The sequence below is a fragment of the Embiotoca jacksoni genome, unplaced genomic scaffold (assembly GCF_022577435.1).
Source record: "Embiotoca jacksoni isolate LCO1_2020_lvr unplaced genomic scaffold, fEmbJac1.0.p SCAF_11, whole genome shotgun sequence".
In the NCBI taxonomy this organism is placed as follows: domain Eukaryota; kingdom Metazoa; phylum Chordata; class Actinopteri; family Embiotocidae; genus Embiotoca; species Embiotoca jacksoni.
The window spans coordinates 14943835-14965927 of NW_027185241.1; the positions used below are offsets into that span (position 1 = coordinate 14943835).

The 22093-nt window shown below is 42.1% G+C and overlaps 3 protein-coding genes and 1 non-coding gene across 4 annotated transcripts; 3 read left to right on the forward strand and 1 right to left on the reverse strand.

Moving 5' to 3' along the window:
• On the reverse strand, window positions 1-2078 carry mrpl32 (mitochondrial ribosomal protein L32). The gene is made up of 3 exons (XM_069143315.1): window positions 1894-2078; window positions 1365-1561; window positions 1-633 (listed from the first exon to the last, which is right to left on the reverse strand). The coding sequence occupies exons 1-3, from the start codon at window positions 1988-1990 to the stop codon at window positions 382-384; spliced, it is 546 nt and encodes a 181-aa protein (XP_068999416.1). The 5' UTR covers window positions 1991-2078; the 3' UTR covers window positions 1-381.
• An 868-nt stretch (window positions 2079-2946) lies between these two features.
• On the forward strand, window positions 2947-7212 carry psma2a (proteasome 20S subunit alpha 2a). The gene is made up of 8 exons (XM_069143317.1): window positions 2947-3042; window positions 3541-3617; window positions 4551-4683; window positions 5029-5151; window positions 5417-5498; window positions 5600-5673; window positions 6058-6115; window positions 6225-7212. The coding sequence occupies exons 1-8, from the start codon at window positions 3002-3004 to the stop codon at window positions 6339-6341; spliced, it is 705 nt and encodes a 234-aa protein (XP_068999418.1). The 5' UTR covers window positions 2947-3001; the 3' UTR covers window positions 6342-7212.
• A 329-nt stretch (window positions 7213-7541) lies between these two features.
• On the forward strand, window positions 7542-22029 carry LOC138194520 (ATPase family AAA domain-containing protein 2-like). The gene is made up of 29 exons (XM_069143316.1): window positions 7542-7959; window positions 8981-9132; window positions 9584-9639; window positions 9782-9986; window positions 10156-10249; window positions 10371-10452; window positions 10813-10980; window positions 11218-11338; window positions 12305-12406; window positions 12655-12763; window positions 12970-13085; window positions 13758-13932; window positions 14012-14100; window positions 14250-14409; window positions 14833-14923; window positions 15272-15449; window positions 15580-15716; window positions 15844-15976; window positions 16098-16284; window positions 17352-17537; window positions 17723-17858; window positions 18684-18880; window positions 19216-19375; window positions 19490-19612; window positions 19949-20122; window positions 20217-20936; window positions 21167-21300; window positions 21488-21616; window positions 21825-22029. Exons 1-29 carry the CDS (start codon window positions 7762-7764, stop codon window positions 21855-21857), a joined length of 4545 nt encoding a protein of 1514 aa, XP_068999417.1. The 5' UTR covers window positions 7542-7761; the 3' UTR covers window positions 21858-22029.
• Window positions 16408-16541, forward strand: LOC138194608 (small nucleolar RNA SNORA5). The gene has a single exon (XR_011177938.1). It is a non-coding gene; the product is annotated as a small nucleolar RNA SNORA5 (small nucleolar RNA).
• Window positions 22030-22093: the final 64 nt, after the last annotated feature.

Here is a 22093-nt window from a genome sequence, read left to right on the forward strand (position 1 = left end):
TCTCTTTTTAAAAGAATGAATTTATTGTCAAACATTGAAATATTATGCAGTAAATGATGTGCCAGACTTGGCTTGAAGTCTAAAAAAAAACAGCTCAAACAGTTACAACAAATAAACCATGATGTCAACAACTCCAAAGACTTGGTGGATATTTTCTACAGTCCCCACCTTAATGATACACTTTGTTTACAGAGATAAGTGAGAATATCTGCCGGATGTTTGGGTATTTATGGAGACTCTAGTTCTGATCAGACAAGCAGACTGCTTTATGAATTGTAGAAACAAAGCTGGTAGATCAGCCACTTTAATTTATGCTGTTTACCCTTTTTCAAAGTCAAGGGGTGCATCACACAGCCTCAACAGCACCTATCACACGCAGCATTAGTAGCTGAACCAGGCCGGCCTCTTCCTGGGCCTCTCCACTATCCTCTTGTCTTTGTCCTGCTCGCTTGGTGTTTCACCCTCGTACAGGACCACAGTCTCCACAGTCGAGGCCCTCAGCGGGCCGCCTTCCATTGTTTTAATCTGCTGACGAATCACAGCGGTCTCCCTGGACACTTTAGCGTAACAGAAGCCACACAGGATGTGTTTTTGCTTCAAGTGGCCACACTCTAAACACGGCTCGATGTTGTTCTGGGACGGAGGAGACAAAAACATTAGCTTAAACAATGTCTGACTATTACTGAGTTTTTCTTAAATACTTGAGATATATATATATCTATATATAGATATATATATATCTTGGCATTTCTGCACTGCAATTGTTTGTCACCTTTTGGCCAACGTTGCTCACACACACACACACACACACACACACACACACACACACACACACACACACACACACACCAATACTGGTTGAATCATATTGGAGATATTAATATTTAAACATCTTGGTTCTATTGCAAGATGCTCTATTGTTGTTCCAGATTACTGGGATGAGGTCATGCTTTAAAATAATATCAATTACACTTTTACACTGGAAAAGTTATCAATACTGCAAAATTTGAAATGTGAAAACTAAATTTTTATTTACACACAGACTGTAGTTTACACACCATTACATAGTTTAAAAAAAAGGGGGAATTTCGCTCATAAAATTGCAGTGAGTGGAATTATTGTTTATTGTATAGCCTTAAAAATAAATAATGATTGTTCAACAGCAAGTGTTTCTGTAAACAGGATCATTGCTTTCGACTGAGGAACTGAAAACTGTCCAGTGTGTTGTTCTTCAGTGTACAGGGGTGACTGATCACATCCAATCAATCATCTAACATAAGTGGTACAACAGAAATCAAATCATTCACCGTTCAGATTGGGGGTGAAATGACCCTCTGAGATGACCCGAGGTCAATCAAACGTACCTGGACCTTCGGATGTTTGCTGTCGGATCTCCTTCTGGTGCGGTTCACCTCGATGGTCCGTCTCTTCTTGGGCGCTGCCATCCACAGGATGCTGTCGAGGAGGCCGGGAGGCTGCTCGGGGCTCCGCTGCTCTTCTGGCTGGCGGTCCTGGTCGAGCTGAGGCAGAAGACCGGGACCGTTCACCGCCAGAGCTGGAGCTGCACACACCAGGGGAATCATGTGACATCCACTACAGAGCAGGACAGACCGGGGGACCAGGACACACAGAGCAGGACAGACCGGGGGACCAGGACACACAGAGCAGGACAGACCGGGGGACCAGGACACACAGAGCAGGACAGACCGGGGGACCAGGACACACAGAGCAGGACAGACCGGGGGACCAGGACACACAGAGCAGGACAGACCGGGGGACCAGGACACACAGAGGAACACCACTGTTGACAATGGGCTAAATAACTGTGTGTGTGTGTGTGTGTGTGTGATTTAGTAGTAAGATGAGCAGTAACTAACGCGTCACTAAACTCACCCAGGTGCCCATCGAGTCCGGCCGCCTGCAGGAGTCTGCTTTCAATGTGGAGCAAAGAGCACCTGAGGCTGTGTATCAACGGAGCTAAATTCATCATTGTTGTGAGAAGCACGCTTCTTCTCCTTTCACCATGTCAAACAGCTCACGGTCACCGAGGCGAACACGTCATTAAACAGCGACAACGAACTGCACTTCGTCTGTTTAATTTCCGGTAGACGAGACGGGATTTGGCCTTTGGTTGCCATCTAGCGGCGAATAGCAGAAACTACACATCAGAATCAAAATGAGCTTTATTGGGCCAGGTATGTTTACACATACAAGGAATTTGACTTGAGGTTGTAACTTCATCCAAACCAAGCCTGTTCTCAAAGAGCTCTTACTACTACTACTAGTACTACTAATAGTACTACTACTACTACTAATATTACTGCTACTGCTACAACTTTGAGAGCCAAATTATGAGGAGCATAGAAATGTAAATCTGTGTCTTTCAGTCATTATATTCTGTCTATATGGTTATTTTTATATCTTGCTTGATAATATGGAGTTTTAACGTTCAATTAAAGTATGTTATGATATATATATATATATATATATATATATATCAAACAGTATATATACATATATATATCAATCTGTCTGTCTATCTATCTATCTATCTATCTATCTATCTATCTATCTATCTATCTATCTATCTATCTATCTATCTATCTATCTATCTATCTATCTATCTATCTATCTATCTATCTATCTATCTATCTATCTATCTATCCAGTATAGTTCATCAGCACCATAAATTACAGTCTCCAAAATGACCATTCAAATAAATCAACACTTCTCTCAATGAGATGGAATAATAAATGAACATTGTGATCCTTATTAAGGTGTGTGTGTGGGGGGGGGGAGGGGGGATTATGTTGTATTATACTTAACGTTTCGCCTTTTTTAATGTTTTGTCTGATCGGTGTATCCATCTAATCATTGTTGTTACATGAAGTTCCCATACGGGCCGCAGGGCGGCGCTCTGCATCAATAAGTGATTTGCATGTTTCCGGTCCACACGGAGCAGAAGAAGAAGAAGAAGAAGAAGAAGAAGAAGAAGAAGAAGATGGCGGAACGAGGCTACAGTTTCTCCCTCACCACATTTAGGTAAACTTTGTCAAAAATATTGATAAAATCTTAAAAACGCACACAAACTTAAAGCAGACAGTGTTTGTCGTCCAGCAGCCGTTTGATCACGTGTATCATCGCCTCGTTGAACGTGAGGTTTGGAGCCGCTGTGACGCGTTGTCATCCCGGCTAACGTCGCCTGTTAGCACGGCGGCTAACGGCTTTATAAACTAAACAGTCAAGAAACCCGTTTCTGAAATATCAACATTAAAAACTCTCCAACTTATTTATCGCCGGACAATAACGGAAGTGACCAAAACGGCTCTATGAGCGGACATGTTGACCTGCTACCGACCAGTTTAGCTGAGCGGCAGGTTAGCTCCGATGAGTCGGTTGTTTTAGTTTTTACTTTCTGTTTCGTCTTTGTTCTTGTTTTCTCTCTTCTGGTTCTCTGGACTTAAAAAACACTTGTTGTGTTTGCGTGTGTTCCGGTTCTTCATCCGTCCGTAAACTCTCCATCTCCTGTTTCTCCCGCAGCCCTTCTGGTAAACTGGTCCAGATTGAATACGCGCTGGCAGCCGTCGCAGCCGGAGCTCCTTCAGTCGGCATCAAAGGTACGAAGTCCGGCAGACCTCCGGACCTCCGGGTCCCCCAGATCCCCTCCGGACCTCCGGACCTCCGGGTCCCCCCGACCCGCTCCGGGTCCCGGGGGGGGGGGAGTCTGAGCACCGATACGTCACTGATGGATACGTGACATTTTGAATATCGTGCTTTTAATGAATGGGATGTAAATAAACAATATTACAGGTTTATCCTCTTATTCAGTGGATTAAATCTATCACAGATACATATTGATGGAAAAAGGTGATCTGGGAAAATAGCAAGAGAGAGAGAGAGACGTATAGAGAACAGCTGCTCTCTGCTGTAAAGTTATATTTCACTATTAATTGTCAAACACATAATTGTGATTGCCTTTTTCTGCCGTAAATCTTCTGCTATAAAGATTATAGCTTTATCATAGTTTAATTATACACCCTAAGAAGAAGGACGTATATAGTATTATTATACAGTCTAATATAGTATTATTATACAGTCTATTCATCAATTATATAAGGAAATTACTGACAATGACAGGACCAGAAATCAAAATAATAATTTCACCATGGTGGTGCTAATTCAATCCTCATGTACCATTAAACTACAGCAGAAGAAGACATTCAGTGAGACAACGGTATTAAAAGAACACCTGCCTGACCTCAAACAGGTGAAAACAACATGGAAGTATTGATGGAAATGTGACATTTCTGTTAGTTTCATGCCGTTGTTTTTATACAGATGAATAGAAACGATTCTCACTATAACGTGGAATGATTTTAGTCAGCTCGTATAATTCTTTGCACCTATATTGCTTTGTAACTAATGGAGGATGTGAACACTTTCAGACAAAGTCTAAGCGCATCAAAGCGGAGTTGAAACCGGCTGTAAAACGTGATGATTGGTTAAGATTTGCGGAGACACTAACTGTGGTTTTCTCTTTTGTTTTTCAGCTTCTAATGGAGTTGTCCTGGCAACAGAGAAGAAACAAAAGTCCATACTGTATGACGAACAGAGTGTCCATAAGGTGGAGCCCATCACGAAACACATAGGCATGGTCTACAGCGGCATGGGGCCCGACTACAGGTGGGCGCTCTTTGTGGGTCTGGAAGCAGCTTGTTTTTCTTTCCTAACTTAAGGCCAGAAGTAAAAGGATGCGCTTCACATTTCTCGCCGCATATTATATTGTATATTACTATTTACATTAGAGAAGTTTGCATTTATTATACTGCATATATTTTGCAGACCGTACTGTAAGTTTGAGCACTGCAAGTCTTTTTTTTAGATTGATGTCCTTCCTGTCTTTTATGTAGCTGTTGTGATATTCTGGGTGATTGTGGGTTTGGAGAATATCCTTGTCTTTGTTGGCTCTATGTGAGAACTCTAAAAGATGTCTCACAAATACATGAATGAATTGTTTCACCCTGGCAGGGTTTTGGTGCGACGAGCCCGGAAGCTGGCGCAGCAGTACTTCCTTGTTTACCAGGAGCCGATTCCCACAGGCCAGCTTGTCCAGAGAGTGGCCTCTGTAATGCAGGAGTACACACAGTCTGGGTGGGTACATACAAACACACACTAATAACACACACTGCTGTTAAATGAGGGCTGAATGAGGAATGTATTCAGTCAGATTTGTTTTACATTTTAATTATGACCATGACTGGATTTTCCTCTGATGTTTTCTCAAAATATCATTCTGTGCTCCTAAAACTGTGTTACTCATTTTTTCATTTAAACATCTGCAGAGATCAATAAGTGGCCTTCACTTTTATCAAATTGTGCCAGGTAATTAAATCTGCATTCCCCTCCCCCCTTCAAGTGGAGTGCGTCCCTTTGGCGTGTCGTTGCTGATCGCTGGATGGGATGAAGACCACCCCTACTTGTTCCAGTCAGACCCATCTGTATGTTCTGTTCTTTATTTTCACAATTGCAAAGACACAATTTTGCAAACTTTTACAGCTCGAAACTAAATGATGTTTATTCTTCCGTCTGTGACTGGCAGGGGGCGTACTTTGCATGGAAAGCCACAGCAATGGGGAAGAATTACGTCAATGGCAAAACATTCCTGGAGAAAAGGTACAAGCATACAATTAAAGGCAGTATTTGAAAAATCTAAATTATGCTCTATGTGATAAACATATAGATGTGGATTGTGTATCAGTCAATCTCCCACAGCAAGAACTCTGTGTTTACTGTAGTCATCTCAATGATTAAGACACGGGTGTCGGAGTGTACTTGGAGTGATATATCTCACTCGTGGTTCATTTTGAAGCATTTTTTTACAACATGGTTGAGTCACTGAGCAACAATCGAACCTTGTGACAAATGTCACAATTTGTCTATAATCTCTTCATACAGTTTAATTCCTGGAATATTGTTTGAATGGTTAAAATATGGTTATGAAAAACACCACGAATGACCATATCTAAGGTGTATGACCATTTTGTTTTCGGTCTGCAGATATAACAACGATCTCGAATTGGAAGATGCCATCCACACAGCCATCCTGACACTAAAGGTATTCTGTTTATAATGAAACATACTTTGAGCATCAGAATCTGTCTTGAGTGCGACTGTGTCTTCCCTTTGAGATCACTTATTTACACTCTCTAATCTTTGTGTTTCAGGAGAGCTTTGAGGGTCAGATGACAGAGGAGAACATCGAGGTGGGGATCTGCAACGAGGCCGGCTTCAAAAGACTCACCCCAGCAGAGGTGAAGGACTACCTGGCAGCCATCGCGTGAACACAGCCTCCCTGGTGACGGAGCTATCCGGCCACATTTCAACACAAAGATTTAACAGCGCAGTAGCCAAAAGCCTCATGACACATTTTTGGGAGTCCCAGTTATTGGGATAGTTCGGCCACACTGTGTTACGGTCAAACTTTTTCTACCCTAAAAGAACGAGCAGACACCCACTGTAACTTCACTGTATTCAAATGAATGCGGTGTGAATCGGACCGCCTGTCGAGCACCACTGTAGGCTTCCCCTACTCGGTTAACAAACAGCCCTGGAGTGTGTGCACGGCTAATGTGGCGGCCTCTTACAAATGCATTTACTAAACTCCCATCAGAGGCTGAGATGGCCCGTGCATGGGATATAAACTAATTAGGCTTTGTTGTTTAGCATATACCCCGGGACTGTGAAATGTGGCTGTTGGCTATTGTGCGATTGAAAAGAAATGTGGAATCTGATGAGTGAAATCTCAAGTCCTCCATTGAATCCTAGTTTTCTTTTTGCTCATTACCCTATTAAAAATTCTGTTGCTTGTTAAGTGTGATATTTGGCCTCTGGTTGCACAAAGAGCAAAATATTCAAATAGTAATGAGACTTATACTTACAGGAGGCCATGGCAAAGCCTTAGGGTCACATCTGTCAGAGGGTCATTTATTCATCTTGAACCCTCAAACACACTAGGAAGGAGGGTAAACAAAAAGATGCAAGTAGGGAGGGTCTAATGGAAAGTTTTGAGATTTTACAGTCAGGATCTGGTTGCCTGTGCAGCTGTTTTACATGATGTACTTCTTCTTTTTTTTCCCCAGACTAGAAATAATTCTCGTTTGTATTTTCTCTTCTGGTTTCTGTCACTTATTCAAATAAAAGATGGTGAGTAGGTGTCGACTCCGTGTTTTAAATCAATGTGCTTTTCTTTGAAAGTGAAGCTTTATTGTTCATACGTCCGCGCAAAGAAACGAGCGCGTGTTTAGAGCAGAAACGCGCGCTCTAACACGTTGAACCGGAACACCTTTCCAAACGGCCCAGGTATCCCTCCGCGTTGTTTATACTTCAACAAAACACCACGACGGTCGCGGTATCGACACTAAACGGCGACCATTTAAAACGCGCTGCGTTGTCAGCGGGCTGAAAACACAACGACGGCTTCAGTTTGTTGTGTTTTACAAGTTTCGCCAAGAGATCTATTTTTCCCAGCGGCAGCTCGGAGCTGCTTTCCTCACAACCCCCGGTGACGTTTATGGCGCCAGAAATCAAGGGTGTAGTAGGACCTGGTGTGTGTCAGCTGGAGGGTATTTACCGCTCGCTCTGCCATGTCGGAGGCACCGTGAACGTACGGCATTTTCACATTTTCAGTCGGGGTGGGAGGGTGAGGTGAGGTGGGGGTGTTAGCCGTCGTCCGTGCCGCGATCAGGTCGGTGAAGAGTGAAGATGGTGATACTACGCAGTAGCAGCGGTGTCGGAGCGGAGCCCGCCGCGACGACCCCGAAGAGAAGGCACACGGAGCTGGATACGAGCTCCGAGTTCCTGTCGCTGCTTCCCGCCTCGCAGAGAAAGTCCGCCCGCCTGACTCGGTCCTCCCGGGCCCCGGACGACAGCTTCAGCAGCCCCGAAAACAACACGGCGAATGTAAGAATACGCACCGTGACAGCTGGTTCGGAGGAGCGGAGCTCCGTTTGTCCGATGGATAAAGCGGTCTGTGAACGCAACTCCGCTGTGCTAATCCAGCTAGCACGCTGAGCTAACTAGCGAGCTATCTTGTTAGCTTGTCACTTAGCAACAGACATAATGTAACGTGCGCTCGTGGTCTCACTAATGTTCGGCTGGAAAACACGTGGACATTTGTTGATTCACGTGAAATGATTATAATCGCAACTGTCGAAAGGTTAAATCATTTCAACGTGTTGTTGTTAAGCATCATGACTAAATAACAGCATTATAAGTCATAAGACCAGTTTGTCGGGTAAATGTCCAGAACTGTGTACAGGTGATATACGTAGTTGTAGAGCATTGCGGGGGCGTGTGTCGGGTCATTCATGATTATATTAACTCAGTCATTCATTAACCTTAATCTCAGACCTGTTACTTAACAACAAAACATACATCATTGCATGTGCTTATCAGACCTACATTTTCTATTTCGCATCACAGGCTGCTGCAGCTCTCTTTAACATTCAAATTGACCTCAGTTTAAAATGTGTGATTTATCTAGTTCATGCATGGCATTGATGTCTAAGTATATTGACCTCAAACTAATAGTTAAAGCATATTCTGAGAGTAAACCTGTTATGAATAAAAGTGTTATTTTTAGGAAATTGTATCTAATATCAACAAAAACAACCCTCTGATACATAACAAGCCTTTCATCAAAGTCGCTGCAGGGATGGAGGTCTGCAGCAGCAGCACTGGGGCAGACAAGTTCACATGCTGAAGAACAGTTGACACATTTACTGCAGCCTGTAGCTTTCCAGTCATGGGACAGCCACTGCCACCTTGCAGGCTTGTGTTTGCATTTACATAAAACTTATGTGTTGTAGAAAGGAAAAGGGTTTTAGTTAGTTTTACCTTCAAGTCCTAACTCATCAGAGCAGGGACTCATGAATTCCTGCTATATTTGCTGTGAGCTTTAAACACATTGTATCTGTGTCAGGGACATGCTGATATGAAGCAGGAGGAAGGAAGTGGTTTCCATCGGTCTCTGAGGACCAGAGGACGGGTGAAACTGGATGTCTCTTTTGTCGACATGGGGCCAAAGAGCAGCCCCCCTGTGGATGAAGACATGGGTGGAGGCTGCTGCACCAGGTAATGCAGGATCAGTGATGACTGTTATTTGTGGTATTATTGAACTGACTGGCCTCTATCAGCAGACTTGCAGGTTAGGTATTAAATGTGGAAAACTTGTCACATGCTAAAAATTAGCCCACGGCCATTTAAAAAAATAAATTCCATTCAGACTTTGTTACAAGACTGATGTAAAAAGATTCTTTGTTTGGAGCCTGACTGTCATTAATTATATGGTTCATTATAAACATATGTTTACTAGTAGACGCATGCCTTTGACCTACATTTTATAGTTATATTATGGAAAAATCATCCAGCAGAAGGAGGGATTTACAATCTACTGCATGATTTACATCAAAGTTATACCTTTCAAAATATAAAAAAATTTTACACATTGGTAAAACAGACATTTTCAATAATGTTAATATAAAGAACTATTTTTCAAATTTCATATGTGCTTTCTTTCCTCCAGGAAATCTTCCCGGCTGCAGAGAGAAGGAAAAGCATCCAGTGGCAAGCAGCAAGCAGGTACAGCACACTTTAGATTTCTGTGCAAAGAGCGAAGAAGCTGTTCGACTATATGACCCATGCAGCCTATTGGGCAGCAGTTAGTTTTTAGGAGGGTTTCTACTGCTTAACAAGTTGACAAAAGCTCCTGTTCGTACCCCAGATGTTCCAGATGAGGTGGAGGGGTCATCCACTCCGAAGAGGAGCCGGTTTAACCTACAGAGCCGAGAGGTGGAGGAGGAGGAAGAGGAAGAAGAGGAGGAGGAAGAAGAAGAAGAAGATCGCTCGGTGCGACGTAGCTCTCGAATCACCAGATACAAACTGGGTTCTCGTAACCAGTCGGTGCTCTATGACCGCCTCATCACCAAGTGAGTCCAGTCCCTTTTCCTACACTTCTGCTTCAGTTAGAAAAAAAAAGTCCAATTATTTAACAAATACGACAGTATGCTGTGGACATGGATTTTACTATAATGAGTGATTAATTTAGTGATAAACTTTGGAAAAATGTGATAAGTTGTTGCTGAAACTGCCCCTCAGCACCGCTGAAGCTGTTCTCCAAAAGATGGATGACATGAAGAAGATGAGACGCAGGCTGAGGAGCAGAGACAGGGACAGAGACACTAAAGAAGAGGTAATAACCCACACAGGAAACCTCTTACTCTGTCGTCATGGTATGATGTTGACAGTGGGCCGTTATGCTCACACACTTCAAACGTGAATTAATCAGTATTTGTCCTGTTTCGTGGGAGCAGCTGGCCGTCTACACCAGTGGCAGAATAAGAAGGTCTCTGAGGACGAACATTGAGAGTAAAGAACCAGAAAAAGAGAACCAAGGTGACGTGGGTTTCAGATTGTGACCACTTCAGGGACATCGCTGGGGAATACTGTATAAAGATGCTGCCAACAGCTATCTTCTTAAAACCTCACTAAAAACACATTTGTTGAGCTTTAAAACATTTTGGTCAATTTGCTGAAATGATTTCAGTAATTCAGTGGCAGTGATGTTAGTTGTCAGACCAGCTCTCCAGTGTGTCTTTTTTAGGTAACATAGCACCACGACTACTTTTTATGTCATACATTTTGTATTCCGATCCTTTGATAACAACATAAAAACCGTTTGTTCATTAAGATTTGAACAGCAGCAGCATTTCGATATCTTCTTACTCTACTCACTATTTTTTGTTTCACTCACAGGAGGGGATGAGCATGATAATGATGAAAAGGTGGAGGAAGACGGCGAAGATGAGGAGGAGGAGGAGGAGGAAGAAGATGAGGATGGCGAGGATGAGGAAGAAGAAAATCATCAGCGCTATGACTTCAGACAGCGAAAGACTGTGGTTCGCTACCAGGCCCCACAAGATGGTACCTACTCTGTTCAGGGTTACGGGTCAGCTCATTGGTCAATACTGTGAGAGGTAGACGGAGGCGCCAACATTTGAAAGGCTTGACACCTAAAATCTAACATTTGTCCTAAATGTAAATTTTGCCAAATGAGATTTTTATTTTTATTCTATAAGACCAGTTTATGAGAATATTTGCTTGCATTACTTTGGTATCAATCTTTTGAGTGTTTGAGAAAGTTTGTTGATCAATTGTCAGAACCCAGAGAGCGCAGGAAGCGCAGCATGTACTTCAAGGACCACTCGTCTCCTGCCAGACGCAGGTTCAGATTCAGTTCCACAGCACCCAGGAGCCCCTACAACATACGCAGAACCAGCAGGTTAGTGTGACGGCACACACGCATCTAAAAGAGAGAAATAATACATCTGGTATCAAGGGATTGGTTTGCTCAGTAACATATGATGGTCTGATTAATACCTTCAGACATAGTTTTCCAAATTTACAGCAAAAATGCTCTGACCAGAATCACAACCACATTCAACTTAACTTCATTAGTAAAACAAATGTTTTAGCAATAACAGAAACTGTCCACTTTTTTACCCACTTAGGGTTTGTCCTGTAAGATAGAACTTAACTCATTAAGACCGCTGCCCAGAAAGATGTTCAACCAAAAGAGCGTATCGTTCATAATCGGACCTATTTGTTGATCAGTGGATTTTTTTTTTAATTTTTTTTAATTCGTTTATGTTTTCTCTCGTGGGGGTAAAGAACGTTTGTTGCTCTTCACAGCAGATGTGACTAACTCTCCAGCCCATGTGTCTATATTCATTTCTCTGTAACTTTTTCGTAAACGTGATGTCTCTGAGTATTTGCTGTATTTTCAGTGCATCGAATCAGGAGCTTCCCTGACTTTTATAAACATTTGAGTATTGTGGTTAATTTGTCACGCTGAGACTGTAAAATGACACGTGGGGGTCAGACCCTCATCGTGTGCAGTTCAGGTGTTAGTTTAGCGTTGTGTGTGTGGTGACGGTGTGATGCTTGTTGTTGCTGTACATGATGCAAATCCATGATGCAATTATTACCTTTTGTATTACTGTTGTATCAGCAGTCAGTGTTTCTGTAAAAGTACAACAGTGTTACCTACTAATGACTGATAGGAAACACTGATGTGTGATTTTGTTAGTCAGAATTTGTGTTGAGGAGTCAAACTTAGTTTTCTAATCTTAACTGTCTTTACTGATTAGCATCAATTGCTTTGTTGTTGCACAGAGTGACATACCAACCTTCATGCAGTCACATGTGTTTTTCAAATGAGGTGTTTTTGCATCTTTTGGCCTCACAGAAGGAGACATGCCATCCACAGCAGCGACTCCACGTCCTCCTCTTCAGACGATGAGACATTCCAGAGACGGAGGAGTAAGAACAGGAGCCGGTCAGTGAACAGGTGAGAACACAAGCACAGCGTCTGGTGGATGAAGGTGGATATTCAGTCAAACAATAAACCTTTTTTTTTTTCTTGTAACCTCATGATTGTCTTTATCAGATTTTGATGGTCTCACAACTTATTTTCCAGTTGCGTTAATAATCAATTCTTATGGTGATTACAGATTAAGTGGGACTAGTGAGTCAATTAAAATTGATTGAACTTTGAACTTCTTTTTTTTTTTTATGTTTTCTACATTTTTCCTTCAGGTGTCTGCCTATGAACCTTGTGAAAGAAGACCTACTGGGGATCCACAAGGACAGGATGAAGATCGGAGCCAGCCTGGCTGATGTCGACCCCATGCACATAGACAAGACGGTAAACTGCAGCAAAGGATGGATAGATATTCCCAAAGTACTCTGTTCAAACAGGGACTTGAAAACCTGATAGAGTACATTATTGTATTGACTGAACTATCAAATGATCTGGTATATAAAAAAAATAAAAATACTGTTATAGGATTGCAATTATCCCACAGAAATGAGAGAATAATCCCAACATAAATCTTTCTACACCTGATTCAGGTTCGCTTTGACAGCATTGGAGGTTTGAGCAGACACATCTCCTCTCTGAAGGAGATGGTGGTGTTCCCTCTGCTCTACCCAGAGGTCTTTGAGAGGTTCAGGATTCAACCACCCAGGTAAACAATGTGTGCTTGTGAACAAGTGACATGTGCTAAGTTTATCTAAAGTCACACATCATTTTAAAAAGCTTAAACACATTTTTTAAGTTAGTACAAACGTTAGAATTTGGTTGAGTTGTGAAAGTATTTTGTTACAATTTAATTTTTCTATATATTCAGTTCAGCCTCACTGTCTTTATCGTATTCACTTAATAAATTAACATAAGTCCAGTATAAATCTTTATTCAAATTTTATTTAACTGTATATATACAGTTCATTTATATCTTTTTGTTAATACAAATTTCAAACCAGTGACCCTCATTCTAATAGATGTTCTCTTCTCGGGCTCATTCACTGTAAAGGAAAGAATATAATTTTGCCCATATTTTGGATATAGAGGGTCTTCTTTGGCATTCTTAATTAAAGATAAATATTGATAAATGATTTCTAAGAATAACCCAGAAACAAGCTGAACGACAGTGGTCGCTGTAGAAACATGCAGAGATCAAATTAGCTCAGACTTGTACAATTCTTCATGACTTGTTAAACTCCAGAGGTGTATGTGCGTTTCTTGCTGTGTATTTAACTCTGTCACTCCTTATCTGCTGCACTTTTTTTCTGTGCCTGTCCTGTCTCCTCTCAGTCTTACCTCGGCCTCACCCTTTACTCTGTTTTTCTCTCGTCTTCAGGGGCTGCCTATTTTATGGTCCCCCAGGCACTGGGAAAACCCTCGTAGCCAGAGCACTGGCCAATGAGTGCAGTCAGGGGGAGAAGAAGGTGTCATTCTTCATGAGGAAAGGAGCCGACTGCCTCAGTAAATGGGTGGGAGAATCAGAGAGACAGCTACGGCTGCTGTTTGACCAGGTAAACTAGATGTTGCCAGTGTAACTGATTACTTTGAAAGTAATGCAGTGATTTAAAACTCTTACTGAATTCCTTCTAGGCGTATCAGATGCGTCCGTCCATCATCTTCTTTGATGAGATTGATGGTTTGGCTCCTGTCAGGTCCAGCCGTCAGGACCAGATCCACAGGTCAGCCTTGCTCCTTTCTTCATCCTGTACATGTGTGGTGCTTAATGCTGTGCACCACTTGGAATTTGAAATCGGTGTACATCCTCTTTTTTTACACGCAGGATGGTGTTAACCAGAGTTTAAAAACATCATCTTTTCTGCCTCTGTAGTTCAATCGTGTCAACCCTCTTGGCTCTCATGGATGGATTAGACTGTAGAGGAGAAGTTGTTGTGATTGGAGCTACAAACAGACTGGACTCCATCGACCCGGCTCTGAGAAGACCAGGACGCTTCGACAGAGAGTTCCTCTTCGGCCTGCCGGACAGAGAGGTGAGAATTATTCATCCTTGGCAGCAATCGTAAAAGAGAAAATTGACATTCAAGTTGCAAATTTTCAGAAAATAGCTGAAGCGTGTGATGATATGTAGAGTGTCGTAAACTGGTTCCATTTTTTTTTAATATATATATATATATATATATGTATAGCAACTTTTTGAGATGTAAACATGGTCTTTTAAAATCTACTGGTTCTGAGATTATTCATAGATCAAAGAATTGTGTGAAATATACTTTCTATTGGTAATTTTGGTTATATTATCCTGCCAGTGGATGTTTATAATAGAGCAGCATCTTCTGGCTGTAGAAGAAGAGCAGCATCTCTAAACTCACTCTGTTTTTTGAGCTGCAGGATTACAGTGTTTTTATCTTGCAAAGTTCTGAACATGAAATTCTGTGATCTAATTTTTATGGCAGGCAAGAAAAGAGATTCTGAAGATCCACACCAGACAATGGACTCCTCCACCATCTGATGCTTTTCTGGAGGAACTGGCAGATAAATGTGTCGGTATGTTGCGTGCAATGATGGAAAATTATTGTTCACCTACAGCTTGAGAAATGCACATCTGGCTCCATTGGTCCGCTCCCCGTGTACAAATGCATACCGTTTTGGATTATAGTCGTTCATGCAGTATAACTGGCTACGAACATTGATAATTGTTATCATTTACATGCACGTTCTATCGGATGTACTTCCAGGACAAAGCTTGTATCTCACAATCAAAATTATCATTCAGCTCCATCCATGAATTTCTTCAGGAAACTCCTAATCAAAGTTTTGTCCACTGGAGATATACAGATGAAAGTTTACTGATTACCTTGGTGGCCTTTAACAACAAGTTGTTTGTTTTTTAAGGTTACTGTGGAGCAGACATCAAGGCGGTGTGTTCAGAGGCAGCCCTGTGTGCACTGCGGCGTCGCTACCCACAGATCTACTCCTCATCGCAGAAACTTGTACTTGATGTCAACTCCATCACCATCACCAACAGAGACTTTATGTCCGCCATGTCCAAGATGGTCCCAGCTGCCCAGAGGTAGAACCAAGATACATTGTTTTTAGTGCTGTCTCTTGTTTTAGAGTCCAAACCTTATTCTGACTGCTCCTAAGCCTGGCGCTCTGCTTGCAGATAGTTGTGAACTAAATATGTTGATTGTGATTTTTAGGGCAATAGTGTCCCCAGCCAAGGCCCTGATACCTGCCATTCGTCCACTGCTGAGCACCGCCCTGCAAAACATCCTCCTCACAGTCAGCAGAGTGTTTCCACACGCTGAGCTGGGCTTAAAGAGGAAGAAAGAACAAGGTGCAGTCCTGCTTTGCCCTTTTTGCTCTGTTGAATGCATTCTTTCATTTAATCTAAGAATTTCAAGTTTTAAAGTTGCATCAGTTGGCCATGAGTTGTACCAGCTGGGGTTTGCGTTTGTTTCCAGATGTGACCTGTGGTGTGTTTGAAGATGATCTGATGTTCAGCGAGGAAGAGGACTCTGACATCTGCTCCAGCGGACAGACCTCTCACTCGCAACTCCAAACACCTGCTGCTAATGGCCTTTTAAACCTCAACAGGTGGGTCACTCATTCTCTCACACATGCTGCTAAATTCATGAATTATTGAACATTCTTAAGGTTCACTGAAAAACACCTTAAACAAAACCCATCACCTGTGTCTGTCATCTGTCCTGTACAGAAGTGTGTTGAGTCAGCCAACATCCTACCGTCCCAGGCTGCTGCTGGAGGGCCAACCAGGCTCGGGTCAGAGCTCCCACCTGGCTCCTGCTGTTCTCCATGCTCTGGAGAAGTTCACCGTGTACACACTGGACATGGCTGTTCTGTTTGGAGCCAGTGCAACTGCACCGGAAGAGACTTGTGCTCAGGTAAATGTGAAAAAAAAAAAGGACATTGGCAAATTAATATATGTATGTAATGCATTAATGTGATGCTGCATTCAGGTTACATTTCTTTAAAATCAGACTGGTAGTCCAGAGACACTATGCTGTCGCAGCCTTGTCAAATTCAGTGTGTCCTTTTCAGTGGACCTCACTGGCCAAAGTGGCTGCTACAAAAAACTGTAGTTTATGGGCCCTGCAGCCTTATTATGGGCGGTGGGGATAAATATGTGCTACGGACAAATACTTCTGTATGTATGAAAGATTTGTGTTCAGGGCATGGAGTCAGTGAGCCATCGTTTCTTACCACAGATTAATTCAATGTTTTAAAACTGCTTATTAGTTCTGACCTACAAGACAAAGGTATTCATTTGACAGTGCAGTGGAAGCAGTAACTGTAAAAAGTATCATTTTAACTTGACCTAAGTGATTGTTAAAGTTATTAATCAAAATTGTTGCAAGTGTTTCTAGAAATGTTTCTTTCCATCCATTTCCTTTTTTCTTCTTGATGTGATTTCCTTAGTGTTACTTAACACATAAAAACAGGACTCTCGTGGATAATGGAACAATCTTACAGGTTTATGTTATTGCCACCAGTTGTAATTATTTCAGTTTAATTTCTGAGAAACCATATTTTGGTAATCATTGGTGTTGAACTGGTCTTTATTCTACTAAACTCAGGAATCTGTTGCAAAGAAGCTGTCAGAATTCTTTGGGACAAATCGAAAGTATTTTTTTTACTTCCAGAAGCAGGATCACCTGAAATAAATAGCTCCTCCCACTTCACAACTTCCTTGACTAATTGTTCCAGCATTAATGTAATATGCTCATATCCTCTCTTGCCTGCTCTTTATTATCATAACTCCCTCTCGTTTGTACTTTAGCCTTTGTCATTCAACGTTGATTTCAAAAACTGGATGTCATCTTTTCATCTTTCATCCATGTGTTTTAGGTTAAAGTACTACTGTATACCACAACCCTCTGTAGATTTAAATTCAATTATTGTATTTACCCACACACCATAAATATCTCCTCCTATTTTGTATGTTCTGCAGATTTTTGTTGAAGCCAAGCGGACCTCTCCCAGTATCCTGTACATCCCTCACATCGGTCAGTGGTGGGAAACAGTGGGTCCGGCCTTAAGAGCTACCTTCCTGAGCCTCCTGAGCTCCATCCCTGCCTTCTCTCCTATACTGCTGCTGGCTACCTGCAACCTCAGTTATGACCACCTCGATATGGAGGTATGGACAGAAGAGTGATGCTCCGTTAGCATGGCGTTGCTATTTATATTGACTAATGTGTTAAAAAAAAAAATTGGTCACTCGGTGAAAATAAGATGTCGTAGCATGTTTTGGATTGTCAAACATCTAGACCTACATTCATCTACAAGACTGACTATCACCGCCTCTCACCTCCCTCGTCTCAGGTGCAGGAGTTGTTTCGGGTCGAGTACGGAGAGGTTTTCCATGTCCAGGTCCCCACCAGCAGAGAAACTAGAGGCTTCTTTGAAGATCTCATCCTCAACCAGGCTGCTAAGGCCCCCGCCTCAAAAAAGAAAGCTGGTAAGAAATGGAAGAGTTTGGTGACAAAATACAACATCTTATTTAGCTTTATGTGGTTGTTGGTGATTTGGTGCCTCTTTAAATTCAGAGTTTAGTTTTATAGTCAAGCAAGCAAACTCCAGACCTGAAATGTTCTTAAACATTTTTGAAGTAATGGAGATCAGTAGTGGTTGAGTTGTGTGATAGAAAAGTATAATATTTATTTGAATAAGTGCATAATATTTTATAATATGTGTTTTACTTTGAATAATGTTTTGTGTTACATAACACTCAGGTTTGACCACAGCTGAGTAGGTGTGAGGTCTCACCTATGAGCTAAACACAGTAAAGTGATGTAGTTAATTTCACTACAAAACACCTGACATTTTTAGCTGTGGATCGAGAGGGTGGGCAACAAAATGACAAAGATGGATAATATACACCAAACGTTAGGGATTTGTAGAGGGAGAACCAGGACATAGTATGCTTCAGATGGAATATTTTGGTGGATAAACAGGAGAGAATCTATAGGACATTCATGTTGTGAATGAAGGTGTTACATAGGTTTTTTTTTTCATTGAGCAGAAGAGGACAACCAGTTGCAAAGTGGAAAATCCTAATAGGTGTAGAAATTTGATTTCATAACTAAAAGGAGGTGATAGCGTACATCATGGAGTTTAAATGTGTAACATTTGTTCATTTGGTGGCACAGTGGTACTGATCACCTTATTTAATTTGCCAGATGGCGACTAAAAGGTGGATGTTTCCAAGATGTATATAAATTTTTACCTCTGAATGGCAATGTATTTCACTTCTGACATTGTATGAATCCGTCATTTTCCTTAGTGCTTCATGCATCGGAAGTGCTCCCGGTCGCCCCACCGCTTCCTCCACGTCAGCTGACAGAGCAGGAGATCCAGCGGTTGGAGGAGCAGGAGGAAGGCACCCTCAGGGAGCTTCGCCTCTTCTTGCGTGATGTCACCAACCGCCTGTCCCAAGATAAACGCTTCAAGGCTTTTACCAAACCTGTGGATTTAGAGGAGGTAGCTGTTCTTTTTTTAGTCTGTTCCTTTACAGCGCCTTACTTGACACTGACTTATTAAAGTATAAATGTTGTACTGTCTCCCATCAGGCAGCTGTTTTAATGTGTATTTGTAACATCTCTAATGAGAGGAGCCATGACTGCTGGTCAGATTTGCACTGCTAAAGAGTGTTTTTTGATACAGCCCTTAGAGCAGCATAGTCTGACTTTTATTTACAGATAGGTTTTAAATGTAAAATAAATGGTTAAGCAAATGCCATATGCTCTGGTGCTCAAAGCAAAAGATTTTACTCTCTAACATGCAAAGTTAAGTTTGATCTGTTCAATCCCTGTCAGGTCCCAGATTACGCTGAGGTGATCAACAAGCCGATGGACCTATCCACAGTTCTCGCTAAGATAGACCTCCACAAGTACGGGGCGGTCAAAGAGTTTCTCCAAGATGTGGATCTCATCTGGCAGAATGCCCTCGAATACAACCCAGACAGAGACCCCTCAGGTATACACACACACACACACACACACACACACACACACACACACACACACAGATCCTACATAGTGTTAAGTCTTATAGTAACTGGTTGGTACGATGCTACTGTTTTCATTCCAGATCGTCAGATCCGCCACCGAGCATGTGCATTGAAGGACACCGTCCACGCAATCATCAGAGATGAACTGGACGAAGATTTTGAGCAGATTTGTGAGGAGATCCAAGTGTCTCGCAGGACAAGAGGTCAGACTTGGCACAGTCACTGATATTTAGTGTCTAATTTTGAAATGAGGTATCTTAAAGTTTTTGTTGCTAATGTCATGTCGTTATACATCTTTTTTTAATCACCTGTAATGGGATTTAATTGATTTAAGGCACTCAGCTTTTTAATAGAAATGACTACAACCTTGTAGATCTGTGACTGTACAGGTTATTTGTACTAAAACAGCACTGCACAATTATACCTGGTTAGTTTTAGAATGCATTTATAATGGTTGAGTAATGATTTTTTTCTTTTTCTTTGTTAACTACACTGAGAAATAAAAAAAATGCAATCTGCATCTCTTCTGACCACCTCAGGTTCCTCCACTGCACAGTCTGCTCCTTACTTCTACCACGTCCTTCCCAAACAGCCCAAATCTCCAGCTGATGCTAAGATCTTTGACGTGACCCCACAAAGAGAGCCGGCAGCAAGCACAACTGCAGTTACTCCCACGACATGTTCTTCAATTGTTACAACACCCAAGCACACAGGTAACAGGTTGTGTAGTGAACAGAAAAAATACATCATTTCAGTAATTCAGTTAAAGGACGACCACAAAAAAACATTTTTCTCCCGTCTTTCCAGGCCACAAGAAGAGACGTCGGAAGAATCGCTGGTCCAACGGTTATCTTGCAAAAAAGAAGTATTCCTTGTCTCCTCATGTGTCCAGAGATGATGCACAGTTGGAGTCTGATGAGTATGAAGACGATGGAGATGATGAGGATGAGGTTGAGAGAGATGGAGAGTGTGATGAGGGTGATGGAGCTGACGGGGATCACATGGTGCTTGATGCAGAGTCCAAACCTGCAGCAGCTCAGGAAGGTAGTTTTGAACATGCTGTAAGGGAGGAGGAGGAGGAGGAGGAGGAGAGAGGGGAGACAGAACCAGCTGCTGAAGATGAGGTCGTCCTGTCTCGATCAGGGAAACCAGAAAATGACAACCAGACACGGAACGAAAGAGAAAAGGAGGACGAAGCTGTCACACATCTGTCAGGACACTCAGAAGAAAACGCTAAGGGAGAAGATGAGAAGAGTAAAACCACTTCAGTGAACTCCAACAAGGACAGCAACACCGAGACTGAAGGAGAGACGCAGCACCCCGACAAAGTAGAAACTTTCACTCAAAATCTGTCAGATACTCAGCCTGAAGAAGGTTCGTCTGCAGGACAGGAAGGAAACAGTCTGGTAGTTGTAGTGGAGGAAGCCGAGTTAAAAAGACCTGCTGAGGCAATGGAGGTGGAGTCAACTGAAACCCCAACCACAGATGCTGCTACAGCTGTCAGAGGAGACGAGGACACCGGCACAGGTAGGATATCAACAGTCTGATACTCAGCTTGGCTTCTCCTGTTTGATATTATAACACATTTAACTAACAGTGTATCGAAGAGAGAAATGTTCCCAGATAAAGAAGATTACTAGTGTGGTGCTTCTGAAGACAGCAACGAATCGTAGCTCTTGTCTGTCCACAGAGGGAATATACCGGTAAAGTATTATCTGTTAGTGCTGTAAACACTTTGTGTGTACTTTGTGTTTTAGAGCGGAGCGGGAGGCGAATCACCCGGGCTTTGAAAAGCGCTGTGCTGCAGCAGCAGGTGATTAATGTGGACAAAGCGTTGCAGATCCTGGACCAGAAAACTCCTCTTCTGGTTGTGGACAGAGATAAATTAAAGGTGCGGGATACCGTCTGTGTGTGTTGACTGTTGTGAGAGTCCAAAACAAACGGAGAACTTGAGACACAGTTTATTTCTTTGTCATCCTTCTCTGTCTATCCTGACATTTTTCTCTCCAAAGAGAGCTACAAGAGAACTATTAAGCTACAATTTCTAAGACATATAGTTTTTTTCTTTGTTCCTTCAGGAGCTGTTGGAGAGCGTCGTAACCAAGACTGAAGGCTACGAGGTCTACAAGTTGGAGAAACTCTACGCTCTGCTCTGTCAGTGCATCTACAGACACCGACGGGACTACAACAAAACTGCACTAACACAGGTCAGTGGAGGACTGTACTGAAGAACAGATATAGACTGTAGGAAGGGAAGCAGAGGTGTAACTGAGAACCTTAATGATGCCTGTGAGGACGAGGATTCGGTGACTGATGCCGTTGAGTGTCTTTCAGTATTATTTCTTCTATTTAATGTTATTTTTATAGACTTTTACTTGTGTCTAATCTACAGTTCTTATCTTTTTCTTTTATTAGGAGATGCAACAAGAGATTGAAGACTTCTGTTGACGTTTCCACAAGTCATGTGAACATTTTTAGTAATTATTCCCACCATCCTGTCAGCTGTGTAAATATACAAACGTCAATTCTATTTTTATAGAAATCGACAAGCACCTATATTTGTGCATTACCTAACACTTTTTATTTCTTGTTTATATTTAAATAAATGTTTTTCCTCCGGATGTAATTGTTTGCCTTTTTGTGAGAAGAACCACGGGAGTATAAAGAGTTTGTGAGGAATCATG

Bases quoted from the DNA above. Each gene is read 5' to 3' on its own strand.
- mrpl32 (XM_069143315.1), bottom strand. From the start codon at position 1,990: ATGATGAATTTAGCTCCGTTGATACACAGCCTCAGGTGCTCTTTGCTC. The intron at 1,562-1,893 runs GTGAGTTTAGTG...TGGTGTGTGCAG, and splicing joins CGGACTCGATGGGCACCTGG to CTCCAGCTCTGGCGGTGAAC. The intron at 634-1,364 runs GTACGTTTGATT...CCTCCGTCCCAG, and splicing joins GCAAACATCCGAAGGTCCAG to AACAACATCGAGCCGTGTTT.
- psma2a (XM_069143317.1), top strand. From the start codon at position 3,002: ATGGCGGAACGAGGCTACAGTTTCTCCCTCACCACATTTAG. The intron at 3,043-3,540 runs GTAAACTTTGTC...TTTCTCCCGCAG, and splicing joins TTCTCCCTCACCACATTTAG to CCCTTCTGGTAAACTGGTCC. The intron at 5,499-5,599 runs GTATGTTCTGTT...TGTGACTGGCAG, and splicing joins TGTTCCAGTCAGACCCATCT to GGGGCGTACTTTGCATGGAA.
- LOC138194520 (XM_069143316.1), top strand. From the start codon at position 7,762: ATGGTGATACTACGCAGTAGCAGCGGTGTCGGAGCGGAGCCCGCCGCG. The intron at 12,407-12,654 runs GTGAGAACACAA...TTTTTCCTTCAG, and splicing joins AGGAGCCGGTCAGTGAACAG to GTGTCTGCCTATGAACCTTG. The intron at 14,101-14,249 runs GTCAGCCTTGCT...CTGCCTCTGTAG, and splicing joins CGTCAGGACCAGATCCACAG to TTCAATCGTGTCAACCCTCT.